General features: G+C 56.2%; 1 protein-coding gene across 4 annotated transcripts; it reads right to left on the bottom strand.

Moving 5' to 3' along the window:
• Window positions 1–496: 496 nt before the first annotated feature.
• Window positions 497–20,730, bottom strand: ZNF335 (zinc finger protein 335). Of its 4 annotated transcripts, none has more exons than XM_032838501.1 (28): window positions 19,943–20,730; window positions 19,552–19,802; window positions 17,999–18,239; window positions 17,082–17,159; window positions 16,556–16,855; window positions 16,330–16,464; window positions 15,399–15,545; window positions 13,197–13,449; window positions 12,939–13,116; window positions 11,851–11,963; window positions 10,764–10,782; window positions 10,515–10,631; window positions 10,358–10,434; window positions 10,101–10,261; window positions 9,201–9,433; window positions 8,201–8,294; window positions 7,986–8,080; window positions 4,671–4,930; window positions 3,631–3,742; window positions 3,170–3,544; window positions 2,215–2,357; window positions 1,982–2,136; window positions 1,787–1,890; window positions 1,632–1,709; window positions 1,337–1,420; window positions 1,182–1,247; window positions 1,015–1,096; window positions 497–928 (listed from the first exon to the last, which is right to left on the bottom strand). In XM_032838501.1, the coding sequence occupies exons 2-28, from the start codon at window positions 19,750–19,752 to the stop codon at window positions 801–803; spliced, it is 4,029 nt and encodes a 1,342-aa protein (XP_032694392.1). In that variant the 5' UTR covers window positions 19,753–19,802; window positions 19,943–20,730; the 3' UTR covers window positions 497–800. The 4 variants fall into 4 exon arrangements, with proteins under 4 accessions (XP_032694392.1, XP_032694391.1, XP_032694390.1 ...); XM_032838500.1 differs by having other exon boundaries at window positions 20,480–20,730; XM_032838499.1 differs by having other exon boundaries at window positions 19,552–20,730.
• Between the last annotated feature and the right edge of the window lie 844 nt (window positions 20,731–21,574).

The following is a 21,574-nucleotide window of genomic DNA, read 5'->3' as shown; positions in this document are numbered from 1 at the left end:
TCATCTGTCGGCAGGCCCCGGACTCCCACAGCCAGGCCTGCTGTCCTACCTCCCGGGAGCAGAGGATGGGGGCTATGCCCAGGAACAGAGCTGGACTCCTGCTCAACCCAGAGCCGCCACAGCAAGGGGGTAGCCAGGATTCATAGTCCGGGCTCAGTGGGAAGAACAGCCCGGATCCGCCATGGGTTTCAGGGAATGGTCTCCCTGCAGACAGGTAGCTGGCTGTGCTGCCCTCTGAGGACCTCTAGGCCTGGAGCAGATGTTCTCCTGCGGCCCAGGAGAGGGGAAGAAGGTCTGAAGGTGCTCAGGGGGTTCTTACCAGCTCAGCCATCTCTCCCAGTATCCGGCCTCTGCCCCACGGGCCTGCCCTGCTGCTGGGCACCACCACACTTAAAGGGGCAGGGCGGGACTCACTGTGGGGCCAGGCAGCTCTCCTGAGCTATAATAGGCTCTTCCTTCCATTTCCCAAGTCCTTTCAGACAAAAATAAGATGGTGAGGACTGGACTCTGGTCCCTTTATTGAGACTGAGGGGCCAGTGGGTCCATCCAAACAAAAATAAATTTCTCTCCCCAAAGCCTGCCTGCAGGCTAGGGCACCCAGCATGTCCTGGCCAGGGCCCGTGGCTGTCCCCTAAACCCAGCAGCACAGGTCTGGCTCTCTCAGAGTGACAGGATACTGGCTGCTCAGTGTCCAGAGACCCTAGGTGAAACAGGGAAGGGAGTCCCAGCGGGTCCCACTCCCCCCACACCCCCAGCATGGCTGGCCCCAATATCCACAGTGTGTGTTGGGCCCTCGGGGCTCAGTCGTCGGTCAGGGTGATGACGTCGTACTCGATGCCCTGGTGCTGCAGCTGTTGGATGTGTTCAGGCGCCGCCTCTTCTGCCCCAAACAGGCCCTGGGCTTGGGCCATGGCAGCATCGGCCACTGCTGCCAGGGGAGGGGAGAAGACGGTGAGCCTGAGGCCCCAGAAGCTCGTCCTGGGTCCCCATGGGCGTCAGGCTCCCGCCCCGTACCTGTGACAGCTGAGTGTGCAGCGGCCTCCAGCTGGGCCTGTGTGACCAGCTGCTGGCCTGGGGACACAGGCACATACTGGATCTAGAGTGGAGAAACCAGTGAGATACGGCCTTGGAGAAGCTCTGCCTGTGCCCCAGCTCCGTATGATCCCCCCCAGAGGCCCTACCTGGGACTCCTGAAGGAAAGGGGCCCCTTGTTCATACTGGATGTGTGTGATCTGGCCTTCCTGTACCTGCAAAGGGGAAGGCGATGTGGTGATTGAGGAGGCTGTACACCCTTCCCCTATCCTCCCCTGCCCTCCCCTGCCCAGGCCCGGCCTACCTGGATGTGATGGCCCTCTGGAACCACCACGTATTCCTGGGGGAGCAGGTGCTGGACTCCATCCTGGGAGATGATGTACTGTACCTGGAGAAGGGTGGAGAGGAGGCAGGTGCGGAGGCCTTGCTGAACTGGGAGCTTAGCAAGGAAGACTGAGCAGGGGGCCAGGGTCACCCGCCATCAACAATGGCGGCCACAAGCGCGAACCCAGGGAGCGGTGGTTTGGAAAGCACGGTTCCTCCCTGAAGTGGGGCCTGGGGGCAGGCGGAGGGAGGGCAGTGCTGGCCGAGGTGCTCACCTGGTTGTCGGAGGTCACCAGGTGCTGCACTGTCTGGCCATCTGCAGTGGTGATCTCCTGGATGTAGGTGGCTTCTTCCTGCCAGGACCAAGCCAGCTCCAGCCTCGACTGTGTGCCCCCACCCTGGCCCGTGACTTCCCAGCCCAGGCGCTCACCTGATTGGTCACGGTCTGCTCTTGGGCCACAATGATGTGTTCCTGGCCTAGTGCCTGCTGCAGCCGCTCTGGGCCCAGGACCCCGTGGCTGGACTGGAGTGCAGCTGGGCAGAGAGGGGAGGGTGCTCACACAGGACTCGGGTAAAACCTGACATACCCCGGGCCCCCCACGCTGGTCCCCCAGGGGCAGCTCACTGTGCAGTGTGGCCAGCGTCTCGTCGTCACTGTTCAGGATGATGGTTTGGGTGGGGGTCCGGGCTGGGGTCCGGGCAGTCGGTGTCCCCGTCTTTCTCCCATCAGGACTGTGCAGCCGCTGGATGTGGAACTTGAGATGCCCGTTACGGTTGAAGCTGAGGGGGGCGGAGAGAAGGCTCAGGGGCGGCCCCATCAATGCCTAGCAGCTCCCGCCTGCCTGTCCCTGGCCTCACCGCTGCCCGCAGAGGTGGCACGCGAAGGGTTTCTCATTGGTGTGGGTCAGCATGTGCCGCCGCAGATCCTTCTTGTTCTTGGAGGCAAAGCTGCACTGGCTGCACTGGTGGGGCCGCAGGCTTGAGTGCTGCGCCATGTGGGCCTGGAGAAGGGGCAGAGGCAGGGGCGCTGGCTGGGGGACCACTCGGCACCGCACGGACAGAGCTGTTGGGGAACCTGTCTGCAGGTGGGGACGAGCTGTGTAACAAGTACAAACCAGACCAAGATCTGGCGCTGCTGTGTACAGAGAGAGGAACAAGTCCCAGGGCCCGTCGTTAGGTCACTCAGAAAATCCCGTCCCTGCTCCCAGACTCCGTTTACCCCCGTGTAAACACGAGATAGATGTTCAGATGAGGGGACCTCTGAAGGGCTCTTCCAGCCCTGACGTTCTAGGGTTCTGGGCCCTGCTCCCCTCACTGAGCTGCTGTAAGGATTCAGTGCACAGTTGGATCTGGAAACGATAACCCTTGGGGGGAGGACTCCCGCGCAGAACCTGCCCTCCTTGCCTTTTCCACACTGTCTCCACCGCCTCCCTTGTACCCTGAACGCTCTCTATTCCAGACAACTGGCATTTCCCTAAGCATGCCTCCTGCCGCCCCCCCCCCCCCCGTGCCTCTGCTCCCTCCCTGGCCGGGGTTGGCCAGCGCCAGCACCCCAAGTCCACATGACCTGGTCCCTGTCTGCTCTGCCGCCTGTGGTCTGTTCACAGCACACACTTTGTTGGCATTAGTCACCCTGTCTGGATGGGTTCTCCACCAGACTGAGCTCCCCAAATGATGAGACCTTGTGGAGTCCTCTCTGACCCTAGAAGGGGAAGAGGGCCTGGCTTGCGGGGGAGGGGGGGGGAGTTCAGTTAAGCTCTGTTACACAAGTGGCCAAATGAGTGCCAGGGGAGGCATGGGGGACAGCACCTACCCGGACCTCAGGCCACTGGCGGGCACTGAAGGAGCAGTCGGGGCACTTGAAGGCACTAGGCCCAGCATGGGCCCGTTTGTGACTCTCCATCTCTGCTCGGCCAGGGAAGGCCTCAGCACAGATCTTGCAGGAAAACTTCTTCGATGAGGCCGCGGCTGCAGCCGGTGGTGATGGTGGTACTCCCAGGCTCAGGGCTTTGCTGGCCGCAGAAGGTGGGGAGGCAGAGCCCTGGGGGTCTCCCACCCTATGAGTCCTGGCTGGAGACGGGGGCTCAGGGCCATCTCTGGGCAGCCCCGCACACTGTAGCAGGGGCCACTTGGCTCCGGAGGCCAGGGAATCCGGACTTGGGAAGGAGATGGAACCATCCGCAGTCAGCTGTAGAGAGATGGGGGAGCATGAGGTACTGAGGAAGATGGGGGAAGGATGGGACATGGGGGAGGGGTTGGTACCCCAAGCCTCACCTCGATGTGGTGTAGCTGGGTTCCATCAGCTGCCATGATGTAGTGGGTGCCAGCTTCTTTCAGGGTGTCGCTCACAACCACGGCCTGGGCTGCCTCCCCTGGGGGCTCCTCGCTGTGGGCACCGAAGAGGGGAGGAATGAATTCTAATGGGATGGAAGGAGTCCCCTTCCCCAGAAAAGTCATCAAAGGAGGGGTGACTGCCACCACAGGTGGACTCCCTGGTTTGAATTCCGGCTCTCCCCTTTTCCAGCTGAACCTCAACAGTCTCTTCCATAAATGGTGACTATAGGTCCAACATACTGTCCTGTGCCAGCAGTAGTCATCGGGCTCCCCTGAAGGGCGGGGCAGCAGTGAGGCCGAGAGCCCAGGGGTCCAGGCCAGTCTGGCCAAGTGCGGCAGCAGGAGGGCCGGTGGGGGGAGTGGGGAGGCAGGGCCAGAAAGTACCCAGAGACCAAGAGCAGATGGCAGACGCTGAGACCGGACTGCCCGCCGGCTGCCCGGGGATCCGGATTCCCATCCCAACCACACACTGCGGCGCTATAGTGCTTGGATTAAACGCTTTCTCAGACGGCCCAGGAGTCCAGTGAACATACAAATATTTCTGCCCCGAACTTGCTCCGTGTAGAGGAAGCCGTGTGCAGCTGCCAGGCCTCCAGTGCCAGCGAGGAGCCGGAGTTTGCTTCGAAGCTCAGAACTAGACAGCCCCTCAGGGATCACCCAGAACAGAGAGCACATGACTCTAGAACCAAGGGGTCGACGGCTCACTCACTGCTTGTCTGACCTTAAGCAAGTCAGAGAAACGTGGACCTCACGAGAATGGTTTAAGTGAGTCCCCAAACATTCAGTGCCTGGAACACCTAAGTGGCCAAAAAACAGTAGCTTCCAATCTCCTGAGAAAGACAGGACTCCTATGGCTCATTGTGTTACGTGTGTTAGGATTTTTGCCTCCTGCCAACTAGGCTCGGGTGGGCAGAGCCCTCCCCTGAGGTCTCCCGGCGCACCTACCAAACTAAAGGGGACTTGTAGGCAGCAGGTCTCACCTGTAAGGCGTGCCAGGAGCCGATGTCCCCTCCTCCATAGGGGGTGCTGTGATGACGCTGTAGCCAGTCCCACCGAACGGGCCAGGTGCCAGGGTGATCTGCTGTAGGTCAGGGGTGCCTAGCTGGCTCTCTGCTGCCACGCTGCCTCCCGGCTCTGCCACATGGAGGGTTACCACCTGCGGAGTGGCCCCTGCTGGGGAGGGCTGCCCACCAGGGGATGCCAGCTCTGCTTCCACGTCCTCGGACTTCACCACAGCCACCTGTAACAGACCCGCTGAGCGTCAGGAGCAGGGGCTGTGGCAGAGGGGCTGGTGTTCAGGGCCCTTCTCTACCTCGTGGCCTCAAAGCTTGCCCACACTCAGTGCTCCCACCACTCATTTGTACAATCCCAGCCGTGTGTTCTTCCTAAAGCACCCTCTGGCTCTCCAAGCCCCACCCAGCAACCGGGAATAAACTTAGCAAGACCAGAATAGTGCGACACCGCCCTCCAGGGGCAGCTGGGCAAGTCTGCAGACATTCGTGGGTCTTGCACTTGGAATGCGGCCGGTACTGGCACCTTGGGGTTATCTGTCAGGGATGCGGCTAACCAGCCCACAATGAACAACAGCACAGCGGCTCCCGCAACAAAGAACTATCTGGTACAAAAGGCCAAGACTGAGAAATCCTAGGGTAAAGGGACAAGTGGCAAACCATTCTAGAAAAAAAAGAGCTTGACTTCACATCTTACTCCAAAGTCTGCTTCAAATGGATCAAAAACTGAAACGTAATAAGAGAAAAAAACCTCTAAAAATATGAAGAGAAAATGTGGATAAGTATTTTTATGACCTGGGGTGGGAAGATTTTTTCTAATCAGCAAAACAAACCATAAACTGAAATCAGAAAGCAGAGAAATGTGGTATTTAACAATGCATACAAGAGAGAAAAGTCTCCTTCATATGTAAAGAGCCTCTGCAAAGTGATAATAAAAAGACCAACAGGGGCAGCTGGGCGGCGCAGCTGGTGAAGCGTCTGACTTTTGGTTTCGGCTTGGACTGTGATCTTGGAGTCATGGGACTGGATGGACTTCATGGGGGACTGGACCTCTTGTCAGGCTCTGGGCTCAGTAGGGAGTCTGTTAAGGTTTTCCTTTCCCTCTGCAACCCCATGCCTCATGCACGTTCTTGTGCTCTCAAATAAATAAATCTTAAAAAAAAAAAAGACTAATACAAAAACTGATACAGGACACAAACATGTCAGTCAGAGAAGAAATAAATGGTCCATGAACATATAGAAAGTAGTTCAATCTCGTTTATGGTCACAAAATTATAAATTAAGGTCATGAGGGGTATCTGGCTGGCTTAGTCAAGGAAGCATGTGACCCTTGATCTCAGGGTTGGGAGTTTAAGCCCTACGATGATCGGGTATAGAGATTACTTAAATTAAAAAAAAAAAAAAGACCATGAAATATACTTCTGCTGTGTAGAAGATATTTATAAAGACTGGAGACACCCAGCACCCAGTGCTGGCCAAGGTGCAGGGACACACACTCTAGTAGTGGCAGTCACAGAAACTGGCATATCTCTATGAAGCTTCTTACCTTCAGACCCACCAATTCTACTTCTAGGAGACTTTTTTTTAAACTAAAAAATGTCTAGGAGCACGTGAAATATACACGCACTAAAGCACTGCCTTTGATTAATGAGAAACTGGAAACAACCAACCAGTAAATGACGGCGTGAACGTAACAACATGGGGACGATGGGATGATGTGGAGATGTATCGCAGCAGTGGTGGAGAGAGGAGGTGTGCAGGCCATAAGCCAGACCATGCCTCACATGGACCGAGTGAAGAAAAGTGGGCTGTGGATGAGCATGAGTTGTGTGATCCCATTTTTTTTAAAGATTTGAGGGAGAGAGCACGCGTGCATGTATAAGCGGGAGGGGCAGAGGCAGGAGAGAGAATTTCAAGCCGACTCCGCGTTGAGCACGGAGCCCAATGCGGGGCTCAATCTCCTGATCCTGAGATCATGACCTGAGCTGAAACCATGAGCTGGGATGCTGGCACTTAACCGACTGGGCCACCCAGATGGCCCCGCTGATCCCATTTTTTAAAGAAACACAATGTCTCTGTGTTAGTGTGTACATGGACGAAACTGGAGAAATGCTTACTAGCCCATTTACAGAGGATGGGGAGAGATGTTAAGGACTTTCACTTTCTGTATAGAACATTTCCTAATGTCCATTTTGGTTTTTTTCAAACACACCTATTTTTGTAATCGGGGGCCGGGAGGGGAAATGTTATGTACTGGTGCGGGAGCAGCAGACAGGGCAATAGAACAGAACCCGTCGGGACGCATGGCAATCGACATCATTATAAAGGTGACATCTGCAACCACTGGGGAAGATTATTTCATATACTGCACTGGATAACTTTTGGGAAAAAAAGTAAAGTTAGTCCCCTACCTTTTTGCATACACCAAAAATAAATTCCAGGTGGAGTAAAGACTTAAGTGTAAAAAATGAAACCCTAAGAAGAAAATACAAATGAATGTTCGTATAATCTTGGGGTGAAGGAGGCCTTTCTAGGAAGGATATCAAAGGCAAAAACTATAAAAGACAGATTGAACTATCTAAAAATGTGCAACTTCTATATACCCCCAAAGGCACCACTGAAATCCTAGGAAGCGCTCCAGGTCTGACACCAGGCTCCCTCTTGCACAGAGTTTTGTCTTGTCTTCTAGCCCCGCAGTGGCACGTTACAGCTCCAAGTTCTTGGAATTTAACATCTCAAACACAGATTCTACATGTTTTCACAAGGCTCTGGCAGGGAGGTAGCAAGGGCTAAGAAAGCTCTCCCTGCCTCAGAGGAGGGGGGCGGGCGGGGTAAGAGCGACCCCAGGCGGCTGGGCGGAGGGAGGAGTTCCGATGAGCTGGGGGAGGATTGGCTGGGCTGGAGGTGCAGCGGAAAGAGAGGCTAGAGCGGAGACAGCCCGGGAGCCTCCCGGCTGTGCCAGGTGTCACCGGGTGAGGGCGCCAGGCTAGATGGGAAGCTGGCTTGGACCCACCACATAGGGAGGCTGCGGAGCTGGGACACCCGCGCCGACCAGGGCCTCCGGAGCCACAGGGGCGGCGCTAACCGGCGCCAGCAGAGGTCACTGGGACGCGAGCTAAGCGAGAGCTCCTCTGACCTCCCTGGCCCAGGGGAGGCCCCTCCTCCACGTTTGCTCCCGGGGTTTTGGTGGACCGTCTCCCGGGCTAAGTGGGGGTGCCCGAGGGCTGGCCTCGAAGGCGGCTGCACGGGGTTGGGGGGTGGGGAGGCGGCCCAAGGGCGGCTCACCTGCAGGGCTGTGCCCCCCAGCTCCCGCTGGGCGCTCATGTTCAGCAGCAGGTCCAAGGCCGTCTGTGTGGCCATTGCCGTGGACTCCTCAGCGCCTGGGTTGGGGGAGACGGGAGCCTGAGAGCTGGCCACCGTCCCCTCTCCCTCCGCGGGGCCCCAGCGCAAGCCCGGCCCCCGCCAGGATCCCCAGGCCCCCACCTTCCCCCAGAGCTCACCTTGCTGGTAGATGATGGTGGCGCCACCAAGCGTGTCAGAACAGAGCAGTGGGGGGGTCTCGGGTGCCTGGAAAGGTGCTGCTTCTGGGGGAATCTGCGGGGTGGGGATGTGGCCAAGCCTGAGAGGGGGCAGCTCTCACTGGTTGCCAAGCGCCTCCTACCGGTCGGTCGCTTTACATGCGTCGGCTTGTTTCATCTCCACACAACTACCTCTCAAGGGATTTCTCAGCTCAGCGCAGACCCAGGCTCAGAGAAACAACGGGCTACGATGCCACCAGTAGTAAGTAGCAGAACTAGGATCTGAACACAAGGCTGACACCTGAGCCTGTGTTCTACCTGCACATAGTGGTGGTCCATCTTTTGGGGCAGGGGAGGGGGAAGCAATGTTCTTAGCTATGATACTACTTCCTGGCCTGCCTTGCAGCTAGGTAGTGTGGCCTTGTGGCTAAGCAGGGGCTTCTGGTTAAGTTCACCGGGAAGACAGATGGGGAGATGGCAGGCTTCCTTTCTGCCTTTCTCCCATCCCTTCCTCCTGCTTCTTGCCTGGGATGTGGCTAGAAGGCTGGAGCTCCTGCAGCTATACTGGACCATGAGGCAACCACAAAGATGGAAGTCGTATGCCTAGGATGGCTGGGAAAAAATATTGACAGAGCTTGGTCCCTGATGACTGACCATGGAGCTGCCACACTAGCTCTGGGCTGCTGACCTTTGGGTTCATTTCTGAGAGAATGATAAACTACTACAGTTAAGCTACTGAGGTCTCATTCTCTATTTCTAGCCATGGAAAGCCACTCCCACTGTGAGCTTATTAGAGGTCACAGACTTATGAGGTCTGTGACCTCATTGGCTCTTTACCACAATCAGAGAGGCAGGGACCATTTTGTTGTCCCCAATATGCCAGTGAGGATGCTGGGGATGGGAGAGGTGACGGGACACTGTCATCCTGGCCCATGCCCCACTCCCAGTACCCTCTGTCGGCTGCCTGCTTGGCTGAGCTTACCTCAGGAGGGCCCGGGGAGCTTGGGGGTGGTCCGGGGGCTGCGCTGTGCTGCTGCTTTAGCTCCTCAATCTGCTGCAGAGAGAAGAAGGGGCGACGGCGGGAAGGGGGTTCCTCAGGGTGGCGCCGTCCCCACTCCTCAAAGCTGCTGGCGTGTCGGCAACGCACGTGCAGGCGCAGGTTCTTCTTGTGCCGCGTGCTGAAGTGGCAGTATTCACAGGCAAAGGGCTTGGCCCCTGTAGGCACAGGCAGACGGACACTCGGGCTTTCCCACCCCACACCCCCAGGGCAGGAAGCCTTCCATGGGCCCCCGGGGCCTCTCCAGCTGCCTCCCCGCCAGTGTTGCGCGCCCCAGCTTGTTCTGGTGGCCAGGGCCAGACAGGAACAGAGCCCACCCTCCACGCTCACAGCCTTCCTCGGAGAGTCCTAGTTTCACATTACAGGACCACACACTTCTCTTACGAATCATTGCCCCCAGGTAGACAGGAATCTGGCCCCCAGGCGTGTCTAATTTCCCCCAGTGAGCCCATCAGAGGCACAGGCCCCAAGGAGGATTAAGAACCAACTGTTTCATGCACCTTCTGCATGCGTGAGGACGGGGCCCCCGTCAACACGTCTCCCGTCCGGTACCCAGCACAGATAGGGCTCAGGGAGCAGAGCTCACAGCCAAGGAAGGCTCAGACCGGGCAAGGTGGCCCATGACCACGCAGAGAAGAGCCGGCTGAGCTCGGTTGTAAGGGGGTGATTCCCTTACAACAGAGCAGCCGAGGCTACTCTCACGGCAGGACAGGGGCTGCTGGTGGGACAGGGCTGCTGAGGTGGAGGAAGAGGACAGCACTGAGGCTGCGACTGTGGGCAGGGTGAGTGGAGGGCTCACCACGGTGGGGGCGGGGCTGGCCTGACCTGTGTGCTTAACAGCCACGTGGGAGAGCAGGAAGTCCTCCCGGAAGGTGCGGTAGGGGCAAAAGCTGCACTTGAATGGCTTGTCACTGACATGGGACAGCTGATGGTTCAGTAGTGCCTTCTTGTCCTCACAAACAAACTCACAGAACTCGCACTTGAACCTGGCGGTGGTGAGAGGGAGGGAAGCTCAGCAATCACGTGGGGGGCTGGGGCGGGGTGCTCCAGCCCTGGGGTCCCCTCCCTCCTCGGAGATATACCTGCGGTTGGCAACAGCTTGGATGTGTGTGAGCAGGTGCATCTTGAAGGTGTAGCGCTTCTTAAAGGACTTTCCACACTGTGAGGGGTAAGTGAGTTAGATGGGGGACTGTCCAGGGAGACCCCTTCACCCTGCCCCCAGCTCTTGGCCCCAGCCACCTTGTCACACATGTGGGGTTTCTCGGTGCTGTGTGTCTTCATGTGCTGTGTGAGTCTCTTCTGCATCGGATAGATACGGCCACACACAGGGCAAGGGAAGGAGCTCAGCTTTGGGGCCTGGGAAGGGACAAGAAGGGACCAGATGAAGAAAGAAGGAGGAGGAGAGAGGGTGAGACCTCACTTCCTGCCCCCACCCTCACAAGCAACCCTCAAGCAGGCTCCCTTCCTGGGCCAGGGTCCCAGACTCACCGGATCTGGCCTCTTCTTCCTGGGGGCAGAAAGGCATAGGAGTCAGACTATTGCTTCCCCAAGCCCACCTCAAACCTTCTCACATTGACCGGACCCACCCTCAGTTCTGAGTGTTTCTAATACCCAGCCAAGCCCTTCTCTCAGAGCAGGGTTTCCCCAAGTGGAGTTCGCTAGGAAAATGCTAAGAGGCATGCTGTAAATAAATTCTAGAATGGTGCCTTCTTCCTTTCTTTGTCACAAAATAAAATGTGCATTTTAAAGCCCTGAGAAGTCCTGCAGAAAGAGTTAGTGAAACAGGTGTTTGAACTGATGTCCATAATTTTACCTCTCCCCTGCCTGCCCTGCCTTTTTTAAAGAAAACCATAAGCATCATAGAGAGCAGGCTTTCCCACAAGCACATTTTCAAAGTCATTTTCCTGGGGCACCTGGGTTACTCTCAGTCATTGAGCATCTTCCTTTAGCTCAAGTCATGGTCCCAGAGTCCTGGGATCCAGCCATACATCGGGCACCTTGCTCGGCAGGGAGCCTGCTTCTCTCCCTCTCCCACTTCCCCCTACTTGTGTTCCCTCACTGTGTCTCTGTCAAATAAATAAATTTTTTTTTTAAATCTAAAAAAAAAGTCCCTGTCCTCGTGAACTACTGTATCCAACCTCAGCTCACACAGCACACCAAGTGGAGTGAGCTCTTTCCTGAAGCTGCAGATCTAATGACACCTCGGTGAGCACTCTCAGGGCCCCTAAGGATTCGTTCCTCCGCCCAGCTGTCCTGTGTCTGCTCTGTCCGTCCTCTGAGAGTTGGGAGTCTACAAGACCTTCAGATGATTTCCTGAACTCCTTTAGGTAGCCCCTCAACAATGACTGTCCTGATCTTACAAAGCATGCGGCAGGGAAGAGACGGGACAAGAGCCCTCCAGGCCCTAGTACTGCTCTGAGCCAAGTGAGCTGGGATGAACGGCCTTATCTTTCTGCTGTCTGTAAGTGCTGCCAATGGGGTGGCCCAGGGCAGGTGCTCAAGTAAGGGGGAAACACAGTGATGCTGGGCCTCTGCTTCCCGCCCTGGCCCATTCCCCTGGCCTGCACAAACTGACCGGTCTCGACTGTGCACAGCTGCGTGACGGACCACGTCCTTCCGGTAGACACTGGTATAGCTGCATTCATCACACTTGTAGGGCTTACTGCCCACGTGATTGAACATATGTTCCTAGGATAGAGGGGAACGACAGTGGGCTGGGTTTGGCCTCCCCTGTACCCTCAACCTGTGCCCATAGCCTTAGGGCTGTCGTGGGTGCAGGCTCACAGAACGAGGGAGCTGGAGCCTATTAGGGCTGGGGACTCTCCCCAATAAGGGCACCTACTCTGCGCTAGGCCCTATGCTGGCTCACCATGTGAGATGGAGGCTCAGAGGGAAGTAACCTTGGCCCCGAGTGACTTGGTGACTGCCAGAGCTTGGAGCCAAGCCCAAGCAGCACGGCTCCAGAGCCTATACCCTCCCCACCGCCCCGGGGACAACCGTCCCCTAGCAGGGTTTTGGTAACAACTTCCAGGCCACATGGCCCTGTCTTGAGGAAGAACTGTGTGCAGAAAGCAGAGGGGCTCTGGCCTGTGCTTCAGGTACCCCCTACTGCGCTCGAAGGCCAACTCTCTGCCTTACTTTGGCCAGGCCAAGCCACAGGTTCCTAGGTCAGTTGAATGGGAAAGTTGATGCCCGCAACCTCTCCAGGCTGCATGGGCATGGAACTTGAGCATGTCTACCATGCCCTGGTAAAACGGCTTAGGGCTGCAGCCAGCCCACTGGCACCTTAGGTAAATGATATAAAAAGGAACTCGTTTCTTGAGACACATTACTGCCATCTACTGGAAAACTTTCTAACATACTAAATGAGACAGAACCCGGCTGTACTGTCATCCACCCATATGTGCGGTGGTGATCAAGTAAATCTCTGCTATCTGCACTGGGCACAGTACCTCTGAGGATGTGACACCACTACACAGTGTGCAGCCTGCACAACTGCCCATGCCGCCCACATCTGAACTTCAGCGCACAGCAGCACACCACTGAATGTGCCCTGCAGAGGAGCAGGAGGGCCCCGCCAATGGCCTGTGAGCGCCACTCCATCTTGGCACTGCCCGCCAGCCCTTGCCTCCATCCCAGTGCCTCCACCCCCATGCTGTGTACCTTGAGTGAGGACCAGCGGCGGGAGCGATAGCTACACTGCAGGCACCTGAAGAGCTGGGGGTCCCCGGCCTCGTGGGAGTTGACGTGGAAGCGCAGGTCCTCATGGGACAGGAAGCGGGAGCCGCAGATGCGGCACAGGAAGGGCCTCAGGAGCGGTTTGGGGGACTTGTAGTAATACCTGCCAGGAGGGCACAGGGGAGAGTCTGGCTGGGCTGCGCCCCCGGCTGTCTCCCCTACCCCCATCCCTGCTCTACATACTTGCGGTATTTCTTGCCTAGGAAGCGCCTGGAGGGCCGGCCACGGCGGCGGGGCGGGGCAGCAGGCTCATCCTGGCAGGAGGGGGCCGCGTTCTCCGCATCTGACTGGCTCACACCGGGGTCCACGGGGGCCCTGTCGGCCTTGCCCAGGGCAACCAGGCATCCTGGGCCCGATGAGCTGGGAGCCTCGGGGTCTGGGGGCTCTGGAGGGCTCTGCCCACTCTGGGAACTCACTAGAGGCTCTCCTTCCACACCTGCCATGGACATGGTCGCAAGTCAGCTACGGACACACCAGGCCAGATGCTGACAGGTGTGCCAGAGGCCAGCCAAAATATCTCCCTAAAACACGGTCACAGACCGATGATGGGGACGTCAGGTCACCGGACAGGCGCAGGTGGCCCGCAGTTACCGACTAGCACAGCACAACCCCCGCCCAGCAGTCCACAGCGGCAGCAAAAGAGCTGGGACCTCCCTGTTGAGAGACCCGTGTACTGCTTGAGCCTGTACACGGGACTTCCGTGCTTCCTCAGGCAAAGCCGCTGCCCTGAGTCTCATTTTCTCATCTGGCAAGTGAAGATGATGACTGCTGCGCTAGTGACCTCAGATTCTATAGAGTCTGGGAGTGACAGCAGGTACTTTAACATTGGTTTTCCCTAGGGAGGCTGGCAGGCTGGAGGGCAGACAGGAAGAAGAGAGGAGATATCACATCACTGTACATAATCAGAACCTCTAGAAGTCTGAGCAATCTGAATGTTACCTATTCAAAAACATCAGCAGCATTCCAATGTAACATTTTAAAATTTATCCATTTTTAAATTTTTATTTATTTGTCAGAGAGAGAGAGAGGGAGAGCACAACCAGGCAGAGTAGCAGGCAGAGGCAGAGGGAGAAGCAGGCTCCCTGCTGAGCCGGGACCACCGCCCCCCCATACCCCGCCCAATGTAGGACTCGATCCCAGGACTCTGGGATCATGACCAGAGCCGAAGGCAGCCACTTAACCAACTGAGCCACACAGGGCATTCCTCAATGTAACAATTTAAGAATGAAAAGTGATCTAGGGACACCTGGGTGGCTCAGTCGGTTCAGTGTCTGGCTTTGGCTCAGGTCATAATCCCGGGGTCGTGGGATGGAGCCCCCACTGGGCTCCCCGCTCAGTGAGGAACCTGCTTGTCCCTATTCCTCTGCCCCACTGCTCCCCTGGCTTGTGCTCCCTCTCTCACTCACTCTTTCTCAAATAAATAAATAAAATCTTTTAAAAAGAAAATGAAAAGTGATCTAGACAATCCTGGTGACATTCTGCTTCTTGACAGGGGTGCTGGCTATACAGCGGTATTCCCCTTGTCAAATTCCCTAAGCTGGGCACTTAGGATATGTGAGCTTTCCCATACAGATATTAATAAGGTTTTTAAAATCTCATTTTTAAAAGGATGCTAAAAAAAAATGTAAGAATCTGCCCTAGACTGCATATATAGAAACAGCTGCCGTGTATTTTTGTGTCTTTACACCTTAGAGCAATCCTGAAAGGCAGGTGATATCACCTCCATTCATCAAAAGGCAACAGGGGATTCAAGAGGCAAAGTCACATGCTGTGGGTCACATGGCCAGTAGGTGGCAGAGCCATCATGCCCATGGGGCTTTCCAGTCCACAGCTTGTAATGCTCTAAGTCAGGGCTCCCTAGACATAGTTTTAGGTCTCAGACTGGTTCTCATTTCAGTAATGATACTTAAAATTTATCTTCTGGGGTGCCTGGGTGGCTCAGTGGGTTAAAGCCTCTGCCTTCGGCTCAGGTCATGATCCCAGGGTCCTGGGATCGAGCCCCACATCGGGCTCTCTGCTCGGTGGGGAGCCTGCTTCCCCCTCTCTCTCTGCCTGCCTCTCTGCCTACTTGTGGTCTCTGTCTGTCAAATAAATAAAATCTTTAAAAAAAATGAAATAAAATAAAAAATAAAATTTATCTTCTATCTTCTTAGTTCAGTTATAAAAGTTCCAACTTCTCCTGTGCTGTGATACCTTACCACTTTACCACTGAGGAGCCTATCACTTCTTAACTCAGGGTTTCTCCAGCTCGTCTGAAAGGGCTGGCCCTTTACGAGGAGGCCTGCAGGTCTCCTAGGTTTGCTATGTGCTCCCCTGCATGGCACACTTGGTCCCCAAGGCTCTACAGAAGGTGGACAGGTGGCCCCACCTACGACCAACTCTCACCACCTGGGAGGTCCGAGGTCTCTAGCCGAGGCAGCTTCCGAGGCCGGCCAGGTCTCCTTCGGGGTCTTGGCGTACTGGGAGTAGGGCGCTGGGGCCGTAGCTGCCGGCCCCGGGGCTCATCCTCAGCCGGATTGTAGTCACTGTCCTCTGTGGGGACCGCAAGAGAAGGTAGGGATCAGTCCTGGGCCTGTCCTTTCATGCCTGACCCCTGGCCTGGTCTCCCTGGGAAGAGGCTCTCTTCCCATCTCTGCCTGCTTCTCCTCCAAGCCCACCAACCAGTTGATGCCTCCTTCAGAAAGCCCTCCTGACCTCCCACTGGCTCTGAGTGCCTCTAAGCCCCTGCAATCCTTTCTCTGCACTTTCCCAGACTCCTGCCACTAACTCAGCGCCACTGCATGAACTAGAAAAACATGCCCCTTCCTTAAGACACTTTACAGCCATTGTTAGAAAATAGTTGGAATAAACATTCAAATCTACCAACTCTGATGACGATGCTCTCCAGTGCAGGAGCCACTAGCCATATGTAATTATTGAGCACTCATGTTTGGTCTACACTGAGACACTGGATTTCCAAAAACTAGTATAAAAAGAGGAAGTAAAATAACCCACTGATAATTATGATTAAGCTTCATTTTATCTTCTAACCTTTTAAAATATAGCTACAAAAAAAGTACACGGGCTGGTCTTCTATTTCTGTTGCACAATTGTGAATGTGGCACTCTTAAATGTGGTGCTTTTTTTAGTGCACAGCCTGCACAACTGCACACAGAGATCCTGACCCCAATGCCCCAACTTCTGTCTTATACCGGAGGCACCTGCATGGTTAAACCTGTGCCAGTTCCTCTTTCCCAGCCCTCCACGTGGGCCAGATGCAGCTAAGTATTTGGAGATGGGTATGGTAGTGGCACACCTGGGAGCCACAGTGGCCTACCCTCTAAGTCATCGATGGCACCGGCATCAACGATGTCATCATCATCTTCCTCCTCTGGCCCCTCTTCCTCCCGGGTCTTGGCTGAGGTGCCCCACTTCCGCAGACGCCCCTTCTTCCCAGCTGCAGCTGCCGCTGCTGCAAAGATCAGAGAAGCTTTGCCACGACTGGGTCTTGGCCCTCCACCCCAACCTGTGCAGCCCAGCCAGTGAGGCAGCTATCAGTCCACCTGGTCGGAAGTGCCGCTCCCGCATGTGGCGCAACAGTGTGGCTTTGGTGCTGCTCCGGTACTGGCACATCTTGCACTTGAACTGCTGGACCACCACCACCTCCATCATGGCCTCCAGGCTCTGCAGGTCTGGCTCCTCGGTGCCAGAGCCTGGGGGTGGCTGCGTGGGGGAGCCAGGTCTACCCTGTGCCTCCTCCGGTGGCTCCAGGCACGTGGATGTGGGGCCGTCAGCCAGGGCCTCGATGGCTGCCAGGCTGTGGGCCAAGGTGGAACTGGACATCGGCGAAGCCATGGGGGCACCTGTGGGTGGGTGAGTGAATCAGAGGAGAGGGGAAACAGAGGGGTAGGTGGGCCACGAGTGACAGCTGCCCCTCCCAGGCAGGACCAGGAATCCTAGGACCCAGCTCCCCAAAGAGGGAGCAGCGGACAACCTGCCAAGATCACACAGTGTGTTTGTGGAGGAGCCTCCCTCCCCAGCTCCCTCACTCACTGCAGGGCTCCCCGGGGCTGCTGCGCAGGGTCTTACCATCGTCTGGGCCCTGCAGGATCAGGTACCGGGCCGTCTCAGCCCCGCCATCCTCAGCACTGGTTACGGTGATACAGCCTGGGCAGAGATGGGGGAGGGGAGTCCCAGCTGACAATGACAACTGTTACTGCCCACACTCATTCTGGCTCACCTGCACCAACTACAATCCTGCTGCGCTGCCCTGCCCCGCCCGAGCCTCACTCACCCTGTCCTTGCCCGTGCACCCCTGCCCAGAGCAGGGCTGTAGGGAGGTCTGGTGTGACAGGCTGGCCGAGCAGCTGGCTCACCATCACACAGATGCCACGGCTACCCCAGCTGCCCCACCTCTGACCTTTAACTAAAACCTGGAGAGTACCCCTCCCTGTCTCCAAACTCCCCCAAGGTCAAGGCCTAGCCCCTTTACCACTTTTTCTCAGGGTTGGCTTCCCACATGACCCCAAGGCTTTTTGAAGTCTGTGGCCTTTATACACACCATTGATAACAGAGGGTACAGTGTGGTAAATCACGAGTACAGACTCTCACAAGCTCCCCTCCGAGCCTGTGGTCCCCGACCTGCTGGTCTCAGTGGGTCCTCTGTACCTGAGACTTCTCTTCTAGGCTGTGAGGATGGTAGCACCTATCTTTTGGGGTTACCAGGAGAATTAATGAGGTACTGTATGTAAAGTGCTTAGAGAAAACCCCAATACATAACCAGGTATTATAGTTTCCATGTTCATTCAGTGTTTATCAATGCCAAGCACGATATGACAGTGTTTCCAGATACCTTCACCTCATTTACCACTATGAGACAGGGGCTACTGTGTCCATGTGACACACTTAGAGCGATAGGGTTATCTGCCCAAGTTTGCACAGCTGGCTTGGCTAGACCCCGCAGGAAAGCCCCATGGGCTGACTCTCGCTGCCTCTGTGGGACTCACTTGGGATTAGGTCCGGCCCAATGGTGGACTCGATGATCTTGTCGATGGCTGAGCCCAGGTCTGAGGAAGAAGCCGTGCAGTCGGACACCAGCATATTGGGGTCTGGGAGTGCGCTGGAGTGCACCAGGGCTGGGGGGCCACCTGTCACCCCTGCCACTGGCCCATGGGACACAGAAGATGAATCAGGCAGGTAGCCATGGGGCAAGGGGTCTGTGCTCGAGCTGCTCTCAGATACTTCCTCCTGGGTGACAGAAAACAAGGAGAGAGGAATTTCAGGAGCCGTGACGGGGCAAGGCAGTCGCCTGCCACCCACTAGATCGACCTCCGTGGCCCGAAAACATGGTGAGTGGAGCCATCCACATCGTCAGGCCCACTGATGACTGGCAGATGCCTCTCAGTCACAGAGCCACCAAAGAACAAGTTCCAGGGTCTCCAACTCTGCTCAGGTAAGAGGCCCCATAATCCCCACACCTACCCAACAGCCTGGCAGAGCTATTTTCACGGAACTTTTGAATTAGCTCTCCCCTCTGCCTGAAATGCTTCTCAGCGTTGCACCATGGCTGATTCCTACCCAGCCTTCTCACCACCATTTAGCTGGTACCTCTTCTAGGAAGTTAACCCTGACCCCCAGGCCAAACGAGGACCTCTCTGTCCTGGGTGCTACAGTCACCTGTGTCCCCTCATCATGGTTCCCTCTGTAGTGTAATGTCTCCTAGGTCAGACTGTATTTTCCATAAGGGCCAGGCCCACATCTGTCTTGTTCCCTGCTGTATCCCCAGAGTTCAGCACAAGCTGGGCACATGGTAGGCCCATCTCTGCTGAATTAACAAAACCCTTGGACCCCAAAAGGGAGTCCATTTTTGTTCAGCTCTATACTGTGATGCCTTGGAAGTCATTCATTATCTTGCAGGTAATAAGAACAGTAACGGGTAATACCTCCTGAATGTGTACTATGTGCTGAGCACTGTTTTAATTGCTTTGTATGTATTAATTCAGTTAATCCTCACAAAAACCCTATTGAGGCAGATATATTTATCCCTTCCCTCTTTACAGATGAGAAAACTGAGCTAGAAGTAGGGTAGCTTGTCCAAGATCAGAGAGCCAGGAGGAAATGATAAAGGTTTCACAGAACGTGTCCAAGAGTACTCCCTCTGAGGCCGGTCTTCCTGCTCCATTTTATAGACAGAAGAATGAGGCTCCCGGTGAATCAGAGGCGGAGCCAAGACTTGAAGCAGGACAACTGCATCTCAAAGAGTGAGGACAGTAGGTAGTGGAGTGGATAAGACTACAGCTTAGATTTGAATCCTGGCTCTGTCGGCTCTCTGTGCCTCCGTTTCCTTCCCTCTAAGATGTGCAAGAGTGATATATACCCCTTACGAGGTATGAGGCTTAAATGAGAAAATCCATGTTAGGGGCTTGGCGAGGTGCCTGACACACGATAAACCAAAAACAAGTATTAGTTACAAGCCAGCCTTTCTGGCTGCTTCCCTTGGCTGCCAGGCATGCTGCCTGCGGTCCCTGCCTCCACCCACGCCGGCCAGCAAGGTCCATACCAGAGAGCTGCTGCCGCGGTCGGAGCTTTGCCCCACGCCAGAGTCGTCGGCCTCCGCTGGCCCCCGAGCGGCAGCGGCGTCGCTGCTGTCGGCCGACACCGCTTCAGAGGTGCCCACGCCCAGGCCACTCTCAGAGGGCTCCTCGGGCCGGCCAGGACCAGGGGCCGCGTCGCTACTGCTCTCCACCTCGTTCTCCTCCATTGGCTCGGGGAGCCGCCTGACAACGAGGCGCAGGATCTGGATCCTTCACTCTGCAAGAGGAGGTGACGCGGGCTGAACAGGTGGGCCTCCTCCCCGGCCCGGGCAACCACGGCCCACCCAGCTGCGCCCGTGTGCCCATTTTGCAGGTGCAAAGACTGAGTCTCCGACGGGGAGGGGCTTTCTCGTGTACCGAGAGACAGGAGCCTCGGGAAAACAGGACCGAGAAGCCTGGCCTCCCAGTCTGGAGCCCTTCCCCGTCCCCGATAGGGTGGTCAATGGCCGGTAATCTTGACCCTCCTCGTCTCTCCTCCATGACTCCCGCAGCGTGGTTCGCTCTAAGAGCCCGCTCCGAGCTCAGTGGTTTAGCCCTTCGGCCCCCCGAGTTCCCCCGGGTGCGGGGTCGGTGGTACAGCCCGCAGGCCCCCTGGGTCAGTGGCTCGCTCCCCCCTCCCCTGGTTCCCATGCGGAGGGGGCTGACAGCGACGGTCCCGGGGCCTGGCGACTCGGGGCTGTCCCCGGCGCTGCCTGCGCTCCAGGCCCGACGCCATCTTGTGGCGGCGCCGGGTTTCCGCTCAGGCAAGTGCGAGAGCGACTAAAGGGCCTGGGACCCCGGGGCCCTGTTCGGACAGCCCCGCCGGCCCGGGAGCTCGCCGCCGGCTATCCCCGCAGTCTGCCCCCACTTCGCGGCAGGGTGCAGTGGGGCGACCTGATTCTACCCGATGCTCACCAGACGCTTTCGTAGCCGCACTCCTCTCCGACTCCGGCATCGACGAGGTCGCCATTCTCTTTCCACCGCTGCGGAGGGACCCGTCGGCCCACCGTGGGCCGGGACTACTTCCTACGCCGACCCAGAGAAAGACAGCTTTCCGGTGTTTCAAAAGTTTGTCCTGAGGCCTCAGAACCATGGCCCAGTCCGGAGAGAGTCTAGTATTTTATATGTGGTGAAGTATGGGTGACAGAGTCCGCGATGGATTGGGGACTACTTTCTGTCTTGGCGGAGGGCTACACTGGGAGTGGTTATGTGACGTCACTGCTGGGTCCCTTCCCTAGGCCGCAGGGTTGGGCGCGGCGAAGGCTGCCCTACGGCCTGGGGGCGTGGCCCTCAGCGGCCTGACCACGCCCCTCCCGGAACAGCTACTAAGGGTGTGAGGCGCAGGGAAGGTTTTGACTTGGCCGGAGAGGAATAAACATTAGTCATTCCGTTTGGCTCAGGACCGATGACTTAACGCTCTTATCGAGCCTAATCGAATCCTTCCTAATTAGGTTTGATGTGTCCTGGGAGGAGGGGAACATACAATCCTTGTACAGATGGGAAACTGAGGCCCGGAGATGGGAAGTGGCTGGTCCAAAGTCACATAAGGGCACTCCGGAGGCAAGTGCCAGTGGCTAGATTCGGGGAAATGCAGAGGAGTCAATACCCGGCCCTTAGTGAACTTTAGTCATACGTATTTGTTGGCATTAGTAGAGCTGGAGGTCGAGACATTCTTCACAGCCTTGCTTTGCAGCCCTTCAGGTTTGCCGCTCTTCTGATGCCGCAAATGCCATCTTTGGCACTACTTTCTTTTCTTTTCTTTTTTTTTTTTTTTGGCACTACTTTCTATTTAAGCCTATATATCATTTTGTGAGGGAGCCTGGTGCCTTGTTTTGTCCTTAAATCTGTGTTACACGAGTTATTTTCTTCAATTGAAAAATATAAATGGGTCGAGGGGAGGAAGACTTCAAAAAACTTAAAAAAAAATCAACCCTATTTAAAAAGGCAAAGTGTGCTTCGAGCTGTTATAATTTGTGTGTACTTGAGTATGAGGGGGTTTCCCTGGTCCTT

The sequence above is a fragment of the Lontra canadensis genome, unplaced genomic scaffold (assembly GCF_010015895.1).
Source record: "Lontra canadensis isolate GAN:19392208 unplaced genomic scaffold, GSC_riverotter_1.0 scaffold105, whole genome shotgun sequence".
NCBI classification, from domain to species: domain Eukaryota; kingdom Metazoa; phylum Chordata; class Mammalia; order Carnivora; family Mustelidae; genus Lontra; species Lontra canadensis.
The sequence above is the reverse complement of the archived record's forward strand: the minus strand, read 5'-3'. Positions and strand labels throughout refer to the sequence as shown.

What these genes read in the sequence shown, in the direction of transcription:
- ZNF335 (XM_032838499.1), bottom strand. Translation starts at nt 19,752, where the DNA reads ATGGAGGAGAACGAGGTGGAGAGCAGTAGCGACGCGGCCCCTGGTCCT. An exon ending in GGAGCGGCACTTCCGACCAG is followed by an intron (nt 16,465 to 16,555) that starts GTGGACTGATAG and finishes TGATCTTTGCAG; the next exon opens with CAGCGGCAGCTGCAGCTGGG. An exon ending in CAGAGGGCCATCACATCCAG is followed by an intron (nt 1,248 to 1,336) that starts GTAGGCCGGGCC and finishes TCCCCTTTGCAG; the next exon opens with GTACAGGAAGGCCAGATCAC.